Source organism: Pseudorasbora parva, chromosome 14 (assembly GCF_024679245.1).
Source record: "Pseudorasbora parva isolate DD20220531a chromosome 14, ASM2467924v1, whole genome shotgun sequence".
In the NCBI taxonomy this organism is placed as follows: Eukaryota; Metazoa; Chordata; class Actinopteri; order Cypriniformes; family Gobionidae; genus Pseudorasbora; species Pseudorasbora parva.
Window position 1 is genome coordinate 44,748,226 of NC_090185.1, and position 19,281 is coordinate 44,767,506.

At 38.3% G+C, this 19,281-nt stretch overlaps 3 protein-coding genes across 3 annotated transcripts in view; 1 reads left to right on the forward strand and 2 right to left on the reverse strand.

Moving 5' to 3' along the window:
* The window catches only part of LOC137040659 (NACHT, LRR and PYD domains-containing protein 12-like), a 98,540-nt gene extending 91,474 nt beyond the window's left edge, over nucleotides 1-7,066 (reverse strand). Inside the window, exons 1-5 of the mRNA XM_067416448.1 lie at nucleotides 7,000-7,066; nucleotides 6,706-6,790; nucleotides 6,221-6,416; nucleotides 4,191-6,126; nucleotides 1,331-1,501 (exon numbers count right to left, since the gene is read on the reverse strand). Coding sequence (XP_067272549.1) covers nucleotides 1,331-1,501; nucleotides 4,191-6,126; nucleotides 6,221-6,416; nucleotides 6,706-6,790; nucleotides 7,000-7,040 — 2,429 coding nt within the window. The 5' untranslated portion in view covers nucleotides 7,041-7,066. The remainder of the gene's footprint in view (nucleotides 1-1,330; nucleotides 1,502-4,190; nucleotides 6,127-6,220; nucleotides 6,417-6,705; nucleotides 6,791-6,999) is intronic.
* A 3,155-nt stretch (nucleotides 7,067-10,221) lies between these two features.
* LOC137040668 (uncharacterized) lies at nucleotides 10,222-11,415 on the forward strand. Its single transcript, XM_067416461.1, has 3 exons — nucleotides 10,222-10,552; nucleotides 10,820-11,038; nucleotides 11,138-11,415. Exons 1-3 carry the CDS (start codon nucleotides 10,350-10,352, stop codon nucleotides 11,343-11,345), a joined length of 630 nt encoding a protein of 209 aa, XP_067272562.1. The 5' UTR covers nucleotides 10,222-10,349; the 3' UTR covers nucleotides 11,346-11,415.
* Nucleotides 11,416-12,325: 910 nt separating this feature from the next.
* LOC137040662 (G2/M phase-specific E3 ubiquitin-protein ligase-like) lies at nucleotides 12,326-19,007 on the reverse strand. The gene is made up of 13 exons (XM_067416453.1): nucleotides 18,831-19,007; nucleotides 18,575-18,699; nucleotides 18,176-18,491; nucleotides 17,994-18,079; nucleotides 17,688-17,740; nucleotides 16,122-16,161; nucleotides 15,978-16,045; nucleotides 15,772-15,861; nucleotides 15,382-15,695; nucleotides 15,058-15,236; nucleotides 14,655-14,827; nucleotides 13,192-13,406; nucleotides 12,326-12,788 (listed from the first exon to the last, which is right to left on the reverse strand). Exons 1-13 carry the CDS (start codon nucleotides 18,988-18,990, stop codon nucleotides 12,553-12,555), a joined length of 2,055 nt encoding a protein of 684 aa, XP_067272554.1. The 5' UTR covers nucleotides 18,991-19,007; the 3' UTR covers nucleotides 12,326-12,552.
* Nucleotides 19,008-19,281: the final 274 nt, after the last annotated feature.

Consider the following 19,281-nt stretch of genomic DNA (forward strand, 5'->3'; position numbering starts at 1 on the left):
CCAGGAAGAGTCACATGACCAATCAGTACAACTAAATTAAATCCAATACCACCAGAATTAGCTAAATTAATACATGTGCATAAATAAATCACATTTAAATCAAAAATACAAAAGGAAAAAAATAAACTTTAAACCCTAAAACCCCACCAATATTACATACATGTATACACCATACACAGCTGACCTACCAGTGTCAGCTACAGCAAGTTTTCAAGGAGGCCTAAGAGGGGCCTACCACTTGATAGTAATTCATGCGGACTGCCACAGCATCCAGATTCGCATTTATGGAGGCCTAGAGAAGCCTGCCATCTCAAAGCAAGCCTTCAGGGAGGCCTGATGAGGCCTACAAACTAATAGCTTGTGGTGAGGCATTATGGATACTTCACCTTCAAGGAGGCCCAGAGAGGCCTACGACCTGATAGCAAGTTTTTCAAGGAGGCCTACGAGAGGCCTACGACCTGATAGCAATACATGATAGCCAATCAGGCTATCTGTCCAGTTGCCCTGCATAGGAAATGGACTTAAGGGAGGCTCCTGGACGGACCCTCCTACACGGTCAGGGTGGCTGAGAGTAACAATCTCACCAGCCATCCCTAAGAGCACTTGCTTTGATAAGTCTCGTCAGCCGCCAGATAATCTGAGAGGAATACAACCCTCTCATGACGATTGGCGAGCTCCATCTGGGATGGCGAACTCCCCTCCCTCAAGAGGATAGCCAGACAAGAACGGAGCGATCTCGGAAAACAGCTCACAATTTACACAAACAGCAGTGTAAATGTGTAAAACACAAGACTGTGCATTCTCTTTATCCCAGAGAGTAAATAACTGAATTTGTATTTCCTTAATTTGTTTAAGCAATTCAGACAGAACAGTCCCTGAAGACGAAAAAGATGGTGTCATGTTTGGTAGGCACCCTTATATAATTCCTGGTCACACATTGATGATGTCATGGGCTGTCGCCGGTCAATAGGATTGACGTGATTCGATAGTAGCTTCAGACACCTGTCACGCTGGAGGCATTCCCCCGAAGCGTTCTAGGACGCAGTGCGAGTTCCCTTTCGAAAGGGAACAAAACTGTTCCATCTACAAAGAACTATGAAGCTCAAAATCTCAGAACCGCAGAACATACTGTCTAGGGGTTCTTTTCGAAAAAGCTTTGTAAGCCTAAGTTGATCGTAGAGACCATTGGTGGCTATTGTTCTATGATCAACTTAAACTTATAATGCTATTGGGTAACACAGCCCTGTTCATTATCATTAAGTCTTGATTTCACCTTGTTTTTTTGCTTATTTTGAGCTAAATGAGCCCTGTCTATTGTCACAGAACTTACCTCAGTTTTTCCAATTTACAACTTATATTCTCCAATCCAGTGCAGAGCAGCTTCACTCCTGAATCTTGGAGATTATTATTGTTCATGTTGAGCTCTTTCAGATTGGTATCTGATCCAAGAACTCGAGCTAGAGCTGAACAGCCTTTGTATGTTAAGTTACAGTCATTTAGCCTACAAGGGAAATAAGTAAAATTCCAGAATAATATGTTTGAATACATTTGCTAAAATACAAATATCAAATCTTTTTTTTCACCTATAGGTTTTAATGACAAAAAATGATACATTTAAAAGTGCTAGCTTGATAGTCTTTTAAAAGGTGCTATGCCAAATATGACTAAAAACATTGCCATTCCTATCAAGTGCTCAACACTGGCTAGAATGATAAATGCTCTAAAAACACACTGTAAAAAAGAAATATTTGATGCTTCCACAGAGTGCTTCCACAGAAAAACACACGGGAACACATGCATTTAAATGCAGCCACCAATCAGTGGGTATCAAATTGACTTAGTTCATGTTTTTTACTGCAGAAAGCCTGGAATTAGGGGTCTGACGAGATCTCGTGCCACGAGATCTCGCGAGACTAAACTGTGACGAGATTTCTGTCTTGTCTTAAGGCATCTTTACACAGCAAACGCGGCACAGAAACCGATTCTGAAGCGGCATAAAATCACAAAAATGTGCATTTACACAGACCATTTAATCCTTCTCTGAAGCGGCATAAATGCATTTACACAGGAATTAAAATCGCGGGTCACAATGCGTTGAACATTATTTAAAACTACAGTTTTAACAAAGTGTTATAAATTAATTTAAAACAAATAATGAAATGTATAAAAATAGACCTAAAATAAAAATACAGAATTTTAAATCGTTTTTTTCTGCCTTCTATAAAGCGCTTTTGATGTTTGGCATAATTCTGTAGGTCTACTGTAATTCTGCAATTCTTCTATTGTAGGCTACGGTATAGTTATTTTATATTTCTGCTATAAAATTGTACCTGATTGACAATGCTATAAAGAAAGTATAGTCTACATTATTACGGGTAGAATACCGCAGGATTAAAAGTGGTCCAAAGTTTTTTTCAAAGAAACAGAATGTCACTTTAGAGCATTCACAACATGTAGGCTAGGCTACAGGGGCGTCGCATCCGTGGGGGATACACCCACTCTTTTCTCGGTGACAGGTTTCAACACCCGCTCTTTTTCTGCAGTTTTTCCGCAGTTTTGCACAAACACCATAGCCTACTGCAGTCGCTCCTCCATTTCTCTGGCCGCTCTGTGTCTGCGCTCGCTGCTGTTTCGGTGCATAGGACAGACCTGTCCGCGGTCGTTCTCCATGGTTCTGACCAAAGAAGAGCGATCTGGAATCTCCATTATAGCACCAGGCTGCATACCCTATCTCTCTTAGCCCATAGACTGTAAAAGTGGTTTAGGAATGTAATATTTCCCCAAAACGAAGTTTAGTTCTCAGCTAGTATAACATGAACCAACCCGAATATTTGACAATTCTGTCTAATTGTGAACAGAAAAACGTTACACACGTCAATCCATTACCGACGATTTTTGTTCGCGTCTTAGGCCTATATAGCCTACATACAGTTAGGCTATTTATTTAAAACATAATGTTATAGGCTAATATTTAAACATAGACTAACTATGACATTACAGTTTTCTTTAACCCTTTGTCCAGCGAAATTAAGCGCCGACGCATTTTGTTCCTTTATGACAGCGCGAACAAGTCACTCTGTAATTATTTGCCATATGATACAGATAGCCTAGGTGACATACATAATTATAAACTATACATCTTCTACTTTTATGTCACAATAACAACAAAGATTCTGGGAATATTGTTTATGCACTTCAAAATTTACAAACGCTGTCTTAATTCATTTTTTTATTATTAGGCTAATAAAAATTGTTTAAAAGCATTTCTAAATTCAGTTAATATTTCCAAAAAATGAATTTTCGAGCCAAAATAACGAAATGGTAAAAACTACCACCATGCAAATTAAATTTAGCCCTTCTCTGGCAGTTAGTAGCGCTATCCTATCGCGTGCAGAGGGAGTTTGAAAGACGACCGTTTATCCGCCCCTCGGATTGAGCTGTCTATGGTGAGTTCCAGACCAAACATCTTGATGTGGGTCAGGCTTGTCAGGCTACGCTTTTACAGCTTTGAAACTGAATCTTCCGCCGTATATTTTCAGCTTCTCACTCGTGATAAATGAAATCTGACTCCTACTGTCTGTGCTCAGTTCAGTTTTTAACTGTAGCGTCTGTTCTCTAACTGAATTAAATCATTTTTATTACTATAAAACAATCAAAACGATATCGATACATATGACTGTTTGAGTTCATACAGCTATATCTATAATGAAAAAAACATTTACAAATCTTGAAGTCACATCCGGGAGAAAAGTCAGTAAATTTGAGTAAATTTCACAGGCTTTGTTTATCCCATGTGAATGTGCCACGCAAAACTCAGATGTGGGAGTAATTTCTAAATCACAGAGGTCTCTAGATAATACTAATCCATTGTGAATAGTGCTATTTTCTCCAAACACTTGACCAGTTAATAAAATTAGCTAACTGCAGCAAGGGCCAACACAAGACTAAACTTCTCTAATCTTTCAAAATACTTCTCTAATGTTTCAAAACGTAGCATCCCTGAATATAGCATGTTCTTCTACTTATGTTTATTGCTTCAAGGAGAAGAAAACTCTTTGTTCTAAGCTAAAGGATAGCACAAGACAAATATTAAAAAAATGAAACCATCAATTTTCCAGATTTTTCCAGGACATGTGGGAACCCAGAAAAAAAAACACAATTAAAAATGACTTAGTTTGACTTTGACTTACAGTGCAACTTTGGAGGTTTTGATGACTGCTGATAGTCTAATGAGACACTCATCTGATTTCATGAATTTCTGAAGCTCAAACTCCTCCAGCTCTTCCTCTGATGTCAACAACACGAAGACCAAAGCAGACCACTGGGCAGGTGAAAGGTCAGCAGATGAGAGACTTCCTTTGCTAAGGTGGGTCTGAATCTCTTTCACCAGAGTTTGATCATTCAGTTCATTCAGACAGTAGAACAGATTGATGGATCTCTCTGGAGACAGATTAGCTTCAAGTTTCTGCTTGATGTAATGAACAATTTCCTTCTTGCTCTGGTCATTTTCATCTTGCTGTGTCAACAGACCTCGTAAGAGTCGCCGATTGGACTGGAGTGACAGACCGAGGAGGAAGCGAAGGAAAAGATCCAGGTGTCCAGTTTCACTCTCGAGTGCCTTGTCCACCGCAGCCTTGAGAAAATCAATCATGGCTTCATTTTTGTTATCCAGTTCTGTAGACTCTTGATCAAATGCAGTTTTCTTGTTGATGTATAGAATAAGATATGCATAAAGGGTCTTAAGCAAATCAATCATGGTTTCATTTTTGTTTTCCTGTGCTGTAGACTCTTGAACAAACACACTTTTCTCTTTGACGTCGAGAAACAAATGTGCATAAAGGGCTGCAATAAACTCTTGAATGCTCAAGTGAACAAAGCAGTACATGGTGCCAAGAACGATCCCTGTTTCCTCCTTAAAGATCTGGGTACACATGCCTGAATACACTGATGCCTTATAGACGTCAATACCACAGGCTTCCAGGTCTGATTCGTAGAAGATCAGGTTGTTTCTTTCCAGCTCTTGAAATGCCAGCTTTCCCAGTGATAGGATGGCGTCTTTATCCCAGGAAACATCTGGTGTGCATTCTCCATCATATTTCCGACGGCTCTGCTGGATCTGAAAGCGGAGAAAGTGTGTGTACATTTGTGTCAGAGTCCTGGGAGTGTCGTCAGTATCTGATTCCTGCAGTGTTTCAGAGATCTCATCAGACTGATTATTTTTCAGATCATTATTTCTTTTCTCCTCCAGAATGTTTTGGAGAACAGTGGCTGAAATCCAGCAGAAGACTGGGATGTGGCACATGATAAAGAGACTCTTTGATTGTTTAACATGATCAATGATTTCATTGGCTATTTTCTCATCAGTGAATCTTTTTCTGAAGTACTCCTCTTTTTGTTCATCAATGAATCCTCGTATCTCTGTCAGCCGGTCGACACACTCAGGAGGAATCTTACTGGCAGCGGCTGGTCTGGTGGTGATCCAGATGAGAGCAGAAGGAAGCAGATTTCCCTTGATGAGGTTCGTCAGGAGAACATCCAGAGAGGCTGGTGCCGATACATCACACCACATCTCATTACAGTCAAACTTCAGAGGAAGACGACATTCATCCAATCCATCAAGGATGAACAGGACTTTAAAATCATTCTTTCTTGTAAGGTTTAGTCCTTTTGTCTCTGGGAAAAACTGAGTTAGAAGGTCCATCAAACTTTGTTTTTCATTCTCCTTTAAGTTCATCTCTCTGAATGGAAGAGGAAATATGAATCTGATATCTTGATTTTCTTTTCCATCAGCCCAATCCAGAACAAACTTTTGCACAGAGACGGATTTTCCAATGCCAGCGACTCCTTTTGTCAGTACAGTTCTGATCTCTTTGTTTTGTTCAGATGCTTTGAACAAGTTTGTGCATTTAACTGGAATCTCTTGTGATTCATGACGCCTGGAAGCAACTTCAATCTGCCTGACCTCATGTTCAGTATTGACCTGTTCACTGCCACCCTGAGTGATATAGAGATCTGTGTAGATGTTATTCAGAAGTGTGGAGTCGCCTTGCTTCGCAATTCCTTCAAACACACTTTGATACTTCTTCTTTAGGCCACACTTTAGCTGATGAATGAAGAACAGCTCATCTAAACACAGGAACAGAAAAAAGATAGTTTTAGTCTTGATTTTCTCTCCTACATTTATAAGTGTCAATCTGACAGATGTCGATGAGTCTCTTACCTTCTAGAGCATCAGCAGCTGTATTTTCCTTCATCTCTCTCAGGTAATGTAGTGTGAGATCAAGAGCTGCTGCTTTGATACTGCATCTGTTCTCATTAAAGTCCTTCACCAAGGATTCTGTGTTCTCTTTTTGTAATATATTCTCAAACTTTCCCAGCTCATTCTTCAGAAACTTGATTATTTTGCTCTGAAGATCCTACAAAGAAAGAAAAAAGACAGAAAAACTATTTAAACCAAACTGTACATCCACATTTACAGACCATTTATTCAATCATTTAAATATCAGTTAAAAAAACAAACATGATAATGGTGGCATTTTTGACAAATATAATGATTTTTTAAATATATTATTTACCTTTAATAAATATAATAAATATATTATTACCTTTTATTGCATTCTTTAAAAGTTAAAAATGAAATTGTCCAGATGATTAGAAATTAAACTTATGAAAATGTAAAAAATGAAATGAAAAAAGTTTTCTTACCTGGAAGATCCGCTGGAGATTGTCTGTGAAATTCCCGTCGTTCCTGTGAGTGTGTACGCTTGAGTCTAATGTCTCATATTGAAGCCTGTTAGTAAATAAAATAAAATAAAATACAGAATGTTCAGACAAAATATTACAGAAATCTCTTGTAAACAATTTTTAGCAAAAAGAAACAAAAGCTGACTAGCTGTAACTAGCATGTTAGCAATAACATTAGCTGCTATAAGCATTATTCACTAATAAAGTTTCCAAAACACTCCACATGTGACCAAAAATTAGAAACACATGAAATACCTTTCGGCAGATGATGGTGTATCCTCACTGAAGTTCGGCATATCACCATCTTTTGAACGGTCACTCTTCACAGACACAGAGCTGGACACACCTGAGCCTGATCTTACACTAATGACACAAAGAACAGAGAAAGGGAAAACACTTTACTACAGGTCTCATTTTAAAAGGTTTAAATGTTCCAGCTGTGCATTTGTCCTTACTGTATTTTGATAAATGAACATTTTAATGTTTGAATGCATGATCTACTTTCCATGGTGACTTTATGCCTCCTAGTGGCTACCTGTGTAACTATATTACTGGAGAGAAACGCCAGACCAAGTTCAATAAAGGTTACCAGACGTTGTGTTTTTTTATTTACTAGTAGAAAAGCTTGAATTTTAACTAGAGATGCACAATACCATTTTTTCAGAACCGATCTTATATTAAAAATTCGGAGTATCGGCCGATACCAATAATAATCTGATACCAATGCAGTTTTGTTTAAAACTTTCGCTTTATTATTAGTGAAACCATACTTATTCAATAATAAAGCATGAAGACTAGATATGTGTCAAAGGTCATAGATGCTTATCAAATAACTTGTTCATGTCTCTTAAGCCTAAGCTTAAAAATTCTGAATAAACAGGGATTTCTCTAATTTTAAGAATATAAATAAAGGTAGTATTACTTGTAGTTTAATTCAGAACATGGCACAGTTTGTATGAAAAACTGGTAATGTGAAAGCTGTCATGCGGACCTGTGAGCACACCAGAACCACACCACACCTGGAGGAGGTCCATATTCCACCAGTAGGAATATAGTGCGGCCCCTTTAAAGGGTTACTTAAGTGATTAGCATATGGCTTTGTATCAGTAGAAACCCTGGAGTATATTCAAATAATTGTGCTCCCCTACGGTGGCCGGGAAGTGCAAAACAACAATACAGTGTGTGAAACACTTTTACAAAGCTCGAGACAAATTTACATTTTGGAAAACATTTTTACCTCTCATAAAACACAATTACATGGGCAAAACACTTTTACCAAGGATGAAACAAACTTACATTTAAGAAAACAAATTTACATTAAGGAAAACAAATTAACAAGACGCAAAACACTTTTACCAGTCCCGAAACAAATTTACAATGACAGATTCTGACGGAAAGGGAACGTACCACACACCGGAAGTGACGGTGAAAGGTGTTGTTGTTGTTGGTGAGCGCGGTAAATTCGTTTCGTGGTTGTGGAGTAACGTTAAATGCATTAAACAAAGTTTATGGTGACCGAACATGGACTCCGGACGAGGGATGTTTTGCCCTTTTTGTGGCAAATACATGAACAGCTTAACGCGGTTCTGCTTCACGTGTGGTCGATGTTTGGAGTTTTTGAAGGACACGGAACAGACGGAAACACCAAACATACTGCACCAATGTGTGCAATATTTTAATGAGGGCCACTCGTACTCTGTAATCGTGGACATGATGTCAAGTCTACACGGTGTAAACATCAGCTTGAGGACTCTTAAAAGTAAACTAAACGAAGCCGGGTTGTACCGCAGAAAGAATTATTCCTCTCCAAACTCCGTGAGTAACGCCATCAGATTGGAACTTCGTGGACCTGGACAACTATTTGGCTACCGCACGATGTGGCAGGTACTTAAACAAAAGTACAATTTTCGAGTGAAGAGAGATGATGTGATGAATTTGCTCCGGGAGCTTAATCCTCGAGGGTGTGAGAGCAGAACCCGCAGAAGGTTTACTAGAAGAACCTACCACTTAGGGCTGGGCGATATGGCCAAAATTTCATATCCCGATATAGCTCATTTGATATCCCGATAACGATATACATAACGATATAGCAATTTTTCTGTTAATTCAGTTTATGAATAGTCTATACAAAATTGCAATGTGGAAATGCAGTTTGAAATGATATACAAAACAAATAAAGGTAGTATGGACTACATTTTTATTTTATTTAGAACCTTTTTTTCAAGCAAGACTGTTGGTAAAGTTAACACCTGCCTAGGGATGTTAACCGATGACCGTTTGACCGATGGTTGACCGTATCAACCTTAACCGATCAAAGTCGTCGGTTAAAATAAATTAAAAAAAGAGATCTCTAAATTAGGCTATTATAGACAGTGGACTAAACGCTACTACAGGTGGCCGTCTCATTCCAAAATCTTTTTGTGTGATTGAACATATCCCTCGCACTCAATTCTTCATAACTCGCCTGTTTGTACTTAATAATTTGCCGCGAGGTCACAGCGTTTGGGTTTGCGCGCTCACAAGGTTTGCAAAAAGTAAACACTCGAGGTTAGAGCCGGGGCAGACGACAGTATGAAGCGTGCATTTCGCTTAAGATGGGCTTACATTTGGAAATATATTACATCTTCATTTCAGTGGTAACACATAAGGTGTTGATCGTCTTTCTTTATTATAGTTAGCACTACCTCGAACTAAAGCGGCGTCTCTTCAGAGCTGTCATTTTCTTAAATGAGCCGCGGCAATGTTTCAAATGAGCTTCTTACGCTGGACAAATGCCTTTATTTTCAACGCCATCACCTTAACCAAACCATTTCGAAACTAAGGAGCCATTGTCCTCTGATTACAAACAAGCTCCTCTGCGGCGCGTTTGCGGGACTCGTGTTTCGCGCTGTGGGGGATTTAAAAAAAGTGACGCGAGTGGAAGGGAGGCGGCAGCGCGTGTGTGTGTGAGAGAGAGAGCGAGAGAGAGACAGAGGGAGCGCGGCTCGCGGCTGTTATTTCAAATAGCGCAGCATATTTTAAACTAATTGGTTAACCGGTTTCAACCGGCTAATGAGGCTCGGTGGTCGGTCAAGAAAATGTTTAGTTTTTGCCATCCCTACACCTGCCATTAAAATATTTCAATATATGGCTTTATGGTGTGCCACGCGTAAAAGCCCGCTGCAGCGGCTGTGTCTGAAGTGTGTTTTGAGCGCTTATGCCCCCACTATTCTGGCATCATTACTCTGAGAATTACCCTGGTCTGAACCGCGTCTACTACCGTCTTCCTCCATGTGTGTTTATATTGCAGCGTGCATGGGCATGCCGTGGCGTGAGGTGCATCTTGACGTAAAATTCTGCCATAAACGCCTTATCGTGGCGTAAACGATAGAGCCTTATATAAAACGATAGACATTTTCTATCGTCCAGACGATATATTTCGTCATATCGCCCAGCCCTACTACCACTCAATGGGACCTAACTATATGTGGCACGCAGATGGTTATGATAAGCTTAAGCCATTCGGTTTGGCCATATCGGGATGCATAGATGGATTTTCACGTAAAGTACTGTGGCTTGAATGTGGACCAACAAATAATAACCCAACAGTGATTGCTCACTATTTCATGTCATGCGTGCGAAACCTCGGTGTCATCCCCATGAGACTGAGGACTGATTGCGGCACTGAGAACGGCATAATGGCTGCAATTCAATGTACCTTACGCCACCATCACAGTGACTACTACTCTGGAGCGTCCAGCCACATGTACGGCTCATCTGTAAATAACCAGCGCATTGAGTCCTGGTGGTCTATATTTAGAAAGGGAAGGTGAGTGGTCTTCATAAAGGGTCATTGCATCTTTTGGTCATTCGATTTTCTTCTCAGGAAAAAGTATTTAAAAACAAAAATTGAGCACATTAAAGATCAATACAAAATGTAAAAAAAATATATAACCCGTCAGGAAAAGTAGTTGGTCTTGACAAGAAAATCGAATTACCAAAAGATGCAGACCATACATTTCATTACAACTAACCTTTGATTTTATTATTCAGGCGTATAAACAAGTACAACTACAATTTGTATCAATTTCTATAGGTCTCAGTTCTGGATGGAGTTATTTGCGGACCTTAGAGAAGCCGGATATTTTAACGGGAGTCATGAGCATCACTGCCTATTGAGATATTGCTTTGGTGATGTTATTCAGAAGGACTTGGATGAGTGTGTGAGACTGTGGAACAGTCACAGGATTCGCCCTTCCAGAACAGCAGCATGTCCAGGAGGAGTTCCCAATGAACTCTACTACTTACCACACAGGTGATACTTTAATCTGTTTATCAGCAAGCATGTATTATTCTAATGTCTTAGCTTAAATGGAAAGAAAAGCATTCTATTTATGTTTTCTATTTAACATAGGTTTGGCTCCAGAGATTGCGGATTTGAAATTCAACATGCTGAATTGGATGCCCTTCCTGAGGCTAGCCTGTCAATGACTCCTTGTGGGGACCCAAACATGCAGGAGTACTTGGACTTTTCCATGGAACACAATCAGTTACAGAAGCCGGAGAACTGGGAGTCTGCATCAGAACTGTACATGAAACTAAAAGAAATTGCTCAGCTATGAAATGATCAAAAGGGAGTTTTTTTGTAGTGGTGGAATACTGCTGTCTGTCTGAACACAATGTTTATGAATCTGTCACCCACGGCTTAATTGTTTTTAAGTGTGAACTAAATAAATCAAAAATAGTAATAAGTGTTTAGTACATTTTTGCAGTATAGAAAACAAGAACAAATCAAAAATAGTAATAAGTGTTTAATACATTTTTGTAGTATAGAAAACAACTTCATGAACTACTTGTTTCTTTATCTAAAACAGTGATTCACAAAGGTATCCCAGTTTGAGAGTCACAGATCTAAAACATTTTCAAAATGTTAACTGTGAGGAAAAAAAACAAAACATGCTCACATACTATTATATTATAAAAAACTATTTTGGCAACTGCACTTTAAAGTGAACCTTTAACACCAATGTTTCCAGACTCTTAAAGGGTTAGTTGACCCAAAAATGTGAATTGTGCCATTAATTCCTCTCCCTCATGTTGTTGGACTGCCGTCAGACCTCCATTCATCTTCAGACACAGATGAAGATATTAGTGTGTAAATCCGATGGCTCAGAAAGGCCTTCATTGACACCAATGTCATTTCCTCTCTCAAGACCCATAAAAGACACTAAAGACGTCGTTACAAAGCCCATCTCACTACAGCGGCTCTACAATCATTTCATGAAGAGACGAGAATAGCTTTAGTGCGCAAAAAAACTTATAGTGATGGGTTGATTTCAAAACTAAGCTTGAAATCACATGACTTAGGTGATACGAATCATGAATCAGTGTATCGATTCATGATTCGTATCACCTAAGTCATGTGATTTCAGCAGTTTGACATGCGATCAAAATCATGAATCGATACGCTTATTCATAACAGTTCAAAGCTTTGTTTTGAAATCGGCCCATCACTCTATATGTCATTATTTAGTTTTTTGCACACAAACGAGTGTTGTTGCTTCATAAAATGATTGTAGAGCCGCTGTAGTGAGATGGGCTTTGTAACGACGTCTTTAGTGCCTTTATGGGTCTTGAGAGAGGAAATGACATTGGTGTCAATGAAGGCCTTTCTGAGCCATCGGATTTCAACACTAATATCTTCATCTGTGTTCCGAAGATAACGGATGGTCTTACAGGTGTCGAACAACATGCGGGTGAGGAATTAATGACAATTTAATTTTTTTGGTGCACTAACCCTTTAACACTAGGAATCATATATCATTTAGCTTAAAAACAGCCAAATCCTGGACTATTTTGAATTCCAAAGTCCATTTGTGACTTAAACAAAGTGTATGAGTCTAGGAGTGGTAATTTCAAGGAGTTTGCACATGTGTTTGCCATTGGGAAGGCAGAGTCATCCAGGAACTCTAATTGTGGCAGTGGTTCCAAGCCAGATGGGGGAAGTGAAGAAAGTCCTGTAGCAAACATCAACACATCTGCCACAGACACAGCAGCCTGGCCCTCTACAAAGAAAAACAATTCAGATACATAATTAGGGGTTCAAGCTTGAAGAGCTGAAACACAATGGTAATTGTACTGTTTTTTTTAATTATTATTAGGGGTTCAAGCACAAAGTGCTTTTTTATTATTATACATTTTACGACATTTAATGAGACCTAACATTCTAAAGAAGCATGCAAAAGTTCATGGAGATCAGACCATAGGTGGCACTATAACTTTCAAAATACTATGGTAAATTGCCTATAATGGTCTTTTCATGGTTCCATTATTGCTAAATACAACTTAATGTCTTTTGATGCTTATGTGCTTAAAGGCCGGAAATGCTTAAACCCATAAAAATGCTGCTTGCAGCTTTAATTGCCATGTGTTTTCTTAACTAGCTATAAAAAACACAAACTAACAAACCTTCACAATCAAGGAGATAGTCTGCCCAGTAGCCCATGGTTTGACTTTCTTTAAGTCTTCGATTACTCCCTGAAGGACTGACTTTAGGTTTGAAAAGCATCTCGAGGTCAAAAGCAGTGAGTTGCTTTTCAGAGTGGCATAGGGCAGGGGCTAGCAATGTAGGGTGTTGCTGTAGTGCAGTCAAAAACTCCAGGGTTGAAAGACCCTCCCTGAATCTACAAAGTGAACACAAACATGGGGGGGGAATTGTGTTAAAAAATTATTTGAAGAAACCTATTTTCGTGTCACACATTAAAAGTTAATTGTTACAAACTAAGTATTACACACAGAAACAGAAGACTGGAACAACACCGATGGCCGGGTGGCTTGAGCGCTTATACAGTGCATTCATAAAGTCTCCATGACCCATGCACTTTTTCAAAACTTTGTTGTGTTAAGGATTCACATTGAAATAGTAATATTAATCTTTTTACTCATCAGTATACACACAATACATCAATGACAAAGCAAAAACAATTTATAAAATGTAATTACAATTTAAAAAAAAAAAATGAAATATCACGATCACATGCGGAACCCTTTTCACCTAATGAACCCTTTTCTCAGTACGCTGTTGAACCACTTTTGGAAGTAATTCCAGCCTGGATTCCTTGTGTATAAAACTTCAGGCTTTACACACCCATCAACATCAGCACACTCATATCTGATTTTATATTATATATTATATCTGCTTTTATATTATAACCAATATAACCCTTTATTTTAAAGATAGAGGAGGTTGGATAAACAGCAGCAAGTCATCAAGGGTTTGATGGATCAAGTGAGCCTCAAGTCCATCACTTTGCTGCCAGGTAAGCAGCAGAGGTGGATGGATCACTTTAAAGGGATAGTTCACCCAAAAATGAAAATTGTCATCATTTACTTTGTTCTGCTGAACACAAAAGAAGATATTTTGAAGAATGTTTGTAACAAAGCAGATAGAGCAACCATTGACTACCATAGTATTTTACTATGTAGAACAATGCAGAACAAAGAAGCTCATACAGGTTTGAAACAACTTGAGGGTAAATTGAGAATAAATTATGACAGAATTTTCATTTTTGGGTGAATTATCTCTTTAAGGGGTAACGACTGATTTTCCTCTTGAACTCTATGGAGTGAGTCAGGAGGAGAAACCTGAGATCTCACTTCTGTTTTTGCTTTGTCATTACGATGTATTATGTGTAGATTGAGGGAAACGATTAATATCTATTTTAGATTGAATCTATAAGGTGGGTAGACTTAAAGGCACTGTAGTTTGACAAGGCACAGAATGAAGTGACATCACATATCAGTTGAAATACACTAAGTTACAAATTCTGTCACAGTGTCAAATTGATAACGGATATGCTTCCATAAACCAAAGATGGGGACCCTCAAGTATTTCAAACTAAACAATCTCATCACTACAAATATCATCTTACCTGTCAATTACAGATGAGTTGCGGTCAATAATATACCATTGAAGGTAGTCTGAAACAATTTCTTTCTTTTCTTCCACAGTAGCCACATGTCTCAGACAACCTGCTGTCTGTAACATTGTGCTGTGTCTCATCATACATTCGTGCAGAGCATCCAATGAAGCAGCATTCTCAATCTGAAACATGAGGCATAAATACCCCGGTCAAAACTGTAAGCACTGTATCTCTTTGCCTATTTTTTTAAATGAGATCCGTACACAGCATAGTGTAATCTTACACCATCTATAACTAATAACTTATTGAAACAAATTCTGCACTGGATATAAGAAGTAAACACTGTCTCAAAACGCTGCCGGAACTATGAAAAACTCTGCCCTACCAGAGAGTAGCCTTATGCTTTTCTCACCTCTTGCAGAGCTTTCCCTATTTCTTCATCAGTTATTAAATTAATTGATGCTTTGAATGAAGGCTGGCCTGCAAGATAATGTACAAGATCTTTCGACAGGAAATGGGGTCCTGGACCTCCATGTACAACTGACACAGCAATCATCTTTCCTGCCAGGTAGTATTCATCCTCCCTAACAGCTGTGAATAAATTCATATTGCAAAATTAAAACCAAAAATGCATTATATACTGTAAAATACAGCCATATGTCATGTGATATATGTGGTCAATGATCAATAACCAACCATTAGTAGCCTATAGTACACATCTAACTCATATGCATACCATTTGCATTGTAGACCAAGAATCTATGTCCTTCTGGACCATCAAAAATTGGCCGGTCTTTTAGGTGTTTCATTAGTAGAGTTAAAAACTCCCGTCTTGGACCACCAGTGTCAATTCCCTCTTCCAGAACACCAGTATCATCAGTAAACTTGACCAGCATGTCACAGGTTTCAGAATATGTTGTACGCTTGAAACCTCTGACTGCCCCATCCCAAACATTCGCCCTTGAGATGTTAAACCGGCTGACTCTTTTATGATCAATGGGAAGTGACAGGTTTGCTATGATGTCAGGTAATGTAATGTCCGTCTCCTCCCTGTAATGACAAAAAGTGACTTAATTTGTGGTAATTCCAGATATACCAGAACTATTGTACAGGAGTGCTTTATTACATTGCTGTGTGTTGGAAATGCTCCACATTGACAGCAACTGGCTCTTCGTCCTCTTGCTCAACATTTGGTGCATACAGGTCTGTGTATTTACTGTTGGAAAATTAACATTTCCATTTACATTTCCAAAACATTACAAATAATAAAAAAAATAATCAGTTAAATAAATAAAAAATTATGTCAGTCATTATGATTTTTTTTTTATTTACCTGTAGCAAGAAGCTTTTCCTGGATTTGTTTCAGGTGGATCCAGATCCTCAGCATCCGATATAACTATCTGAAAAAAAGATTAAAATGTCTGAAACAGCAACACTGAAAACAAGAAATGTCGTGGTGCCAGTCTGCCTTTTTACCTGTCCTGGCTGAATTGTTGAGGAATGTCCTGGTGCATCTCTAAAACATAATAAAACATGCAAATTATTAGCTCCATGAGAAAGGCTATAATGTAGTTTTGGGTAAAAGGTAGTGGTAGAGGGAACAGAAAGATTTATAAAAAAGACTATTTTGTTATAAATCACATTACAGATATTGTTCATCAGAGAAAATTCTCTGATCACATCAACTTAAAGACTTATTATTTCTTAAGAACATGTGGATAGGAGTGCTTCCTGGACTCAAATCTGAGTTAGTTTAATTTGCTTTTTGAATAGAAAAGGTGAATAGAAAAGGTACAAAATAAGACAAATCTGAAGGCTCAACCTACAAATTTTTAACTATTAGAATGCTTGTATTGACCAAGTCATACAGAACCAATTTAAAAGTACTCTCATCCAATTTGGCATCTAGCCTTTGTCAGCAAGTCAAACAGATGAAATGAGAGACAATGGGTCTTTCCTAGTGGCCAAGGTGTTCTGGGCTAGAGTGGGTGTTTTAGACATCTTAAAACCAGCATGTGTCCTTCAGGGGCCTGTACCATGATGGTAGTTTAACAAACTCAGGATTAAGTTGAGTTGACAAAACTCAACTTAATGTATTATGTATTAAGTAAATGTATTAAGGCTTTGTTGGTCCCATGATGTTGATCATCAGCTTTCTCTGTCAACTCAGGCTTTGATCCTGAGTTCAGGAGTTTAGCTGTGACATCAGTAGTGAACAGCCAATCACATGCTACAGATCAGTGAAACAGATTCCCTTCTCGCGAGATAAGCAGCGAGATTCATTTGAGATCTCTTATTCAGAACATATAGTCTGCCCTGGAGCAGGTTGGCTGTGGAGCATAAGTTACTATGACAATGAACACAGCTAAAAGCCAAACCACTTTAATGGTACCCAAAACCCAGGATTGGCAAAAACTAAGCTTAAACAAATCTGGCTTGCCTGCTAAAATCAAATCAAATCAAAAAATCAAATCATGTAAACATTATGTATACACAAAGATTCCTATTGGTTGATAACCACTAGAAAAAACATCTCATTACATCCTCCCACTTCATTCTCACAAGTTTTTTTTTTTAACAGTTTGTTTAATTTGTGTCATTAGTGTTTATTCACCTGCAAGAGCTTGTTATGTTTTCTTATGGCACACCAATATAAGCTCTTGCAGGTGAATTAAGTAAAGCTCACACAATCAGCTGTGGGTCCTGGCACCTCAGTCAGTTACAGAAACAGCCCATAGCATGTAGCAATGTTGAGCTTATGTGCAGTCTTGCTGTATTTTCAGGTGAACAAAAGTGGTAAAATATCTATAACAGCAATATAAATGTATAATGTGTATGTGAATAAATAGTGAAATATGTGCTAGTAGTTTTATCACAATTTTGTGAGTTAAATTAAAAAAAAAAGTTAAATTGCCCTTTTCATGGTAGTGAAAGCATTGTAGCCTAATAGTATGCGAGTTGTTATTATTATTTCCAGTCAAGAAGTAAAGAAATAATTTTAACCCATGCACGCCTGAAAGCTCCTTTGTGTGCAACACCTACCTTTCGTCTTCCAGTTTGAGTTTGGGAGTACTTTGATTTTCTGGTTCAAAAACCTAAGAGCAAATTGATAAAATGTATCAACAATTTTCAACAGCTTCCATTATTGTTCCATGACCACATACAGCATATATCAATGCTGAATGGTTTACTATGTCACTGTATAATAGTTACTGCAAAATAATCAAAACAAACCTTTATCCACTAAAATATTGACCAGGACAAATATTGTATGCGTGAAATCAAATGCAAATCTAATAAATAAATACAAACATACATAAAAAAAGAAAAGAAAAATAACTGATATACCAAAGTGTCAGCTCGATTGAATTCAGCTGTACTCCGTGTTGTAAAGACAATTTCGGAATCAGAATCTGAGTCTGAGGTATTGTCCACTGAAAAAAATAATCGAACAAACATTACATATCCACCAACAGAGTATCAAAATATGTATTAAATAAAAATTTAATTAAATCATGAGATCCACTAACCTCTTTTATAGTGTTTTTCTAGGCAAATGAAAAAAGTGATCCTGCAATATGCCTTTCCTATTTCCTTTTTATATTCTGCCAATTGAAATGGCCTTTCTGACCCAGGCACATGGACCACCTCTGAGCAGTCTGGATACAAAAGGACACAAGGTCCTTCGTGCATGTCCTTGTTAAATGTTCTCATTTTCTGTACAGCTTGTTTCAGTAGGTCAGGTGCTGCTACATCCGGGTCTGTAAATAACGGGAGTGTTTTCCCTCTTAGAGGTTTTAAATCAGTTCCACCAGATTCATGTGGCACCATCAATCCTACATTTATCTAGTAACAAAGAAAATATATAATTAATGTATACAAATACACATAGGGTATTGCAAAATCGTATAGGACGGTGAATAACTTACCTGGACGTGCTTTCTTTCTTTAGGCTTGCATCTTCCTTTTGGCCCATAGTTAAAAGACTGTCTTTCTTTAGACTTGGAGCTTCTGTACTCCATGAACTGCTTGTATGATGGGCTTGGTTGTTCTGCTGAAATGGACAGAGTTCCGTTTCAAAACAGAAAATTATAAGCCGCTCAAAAAATATTATTAGCATTAATATTTTTTATTTACAATGCCTCAGATAGCTAGCGTTTTGCCACACTAAAAATAACAACTTACTTTGCTTAGCACTGTCCTGCTGTCGAGACGTCCCCGGTTTTTCCGTCTGTTCCGCGTCCTTCAAAAACTCCAAACACCGACCACACGTGAAGCAGAACCGCGTTAAGCTGTTCATGTGTTTGCCACAAAAAGGGCAAAACATCCCTCGTCCGGAGTCCATGTTCGGTCACCATAAACTTTGTTTAATGCATTTAACGTTACTCCACAACCACGAAACGAATTTACCGCGCTCACCAACAACAACAACACCTTTCACCGTCACTTCCGGTGTGTGGTACGTTCCCTTTCCGTCAGAATCTGTCATTGTAAATTTGTTTCGGGACTGGTAAAAGTGTTTTGCGTCTTGTTAATTTGTTTTCCTTAATGTAAATTTGTTTTCTTAAATGTAAGTTTGTTTCGTCCTTGGTAAAAGTGTTTTGCCCATGTAATTGTGTTTTATGAGAGGTAAAAA

Bases quoted from the DNA above. Each gene is read 5' to 3' on its own strand.
- LOC137040668 (XM_067416461.1), top strand. From the start codon at position 10,350: ATGTCATGCGTGCGAAACCTCGGTGTCATCCCCATGAGACTGAGGACT. The intron at 10,553-10,819 runs GTGAGTGGTCTT...CAATTTCTATAG, and splicing joins TCTATATTTAGAAAGGGAAG to GTCTCAGTTCTGGATGGAGT. The intron at 11,039-11,137 runs GTGATACTTTAA...TATTTAACATAG, and splicing joins CTCTACTACTTACCACACAG to GTTTGGCTCCAGAGATTGCG.
- LOC137040662 (XM_067416453.1), bottom strand. From the start codon at position 18,990: ATGGACTCCGGACGAGGGATGTTTTGCCCTTTTTGTGGCAAACACATG. The intron at 16,162-17,687 runs GTAGGTGTTGCA...ATTATGTTTTAG, and splicing joins CTCAAACTGGAAGACGAAAG to AGATGCACCAGGACATTCCT. The intron at 16,046-16,121 runs GTAAAAAGGCAG...TCTTTTTTTCAG, and splicing joins CAACAATTCAGCCAGGACAG to ATAGTTATATCGGATGCTGA.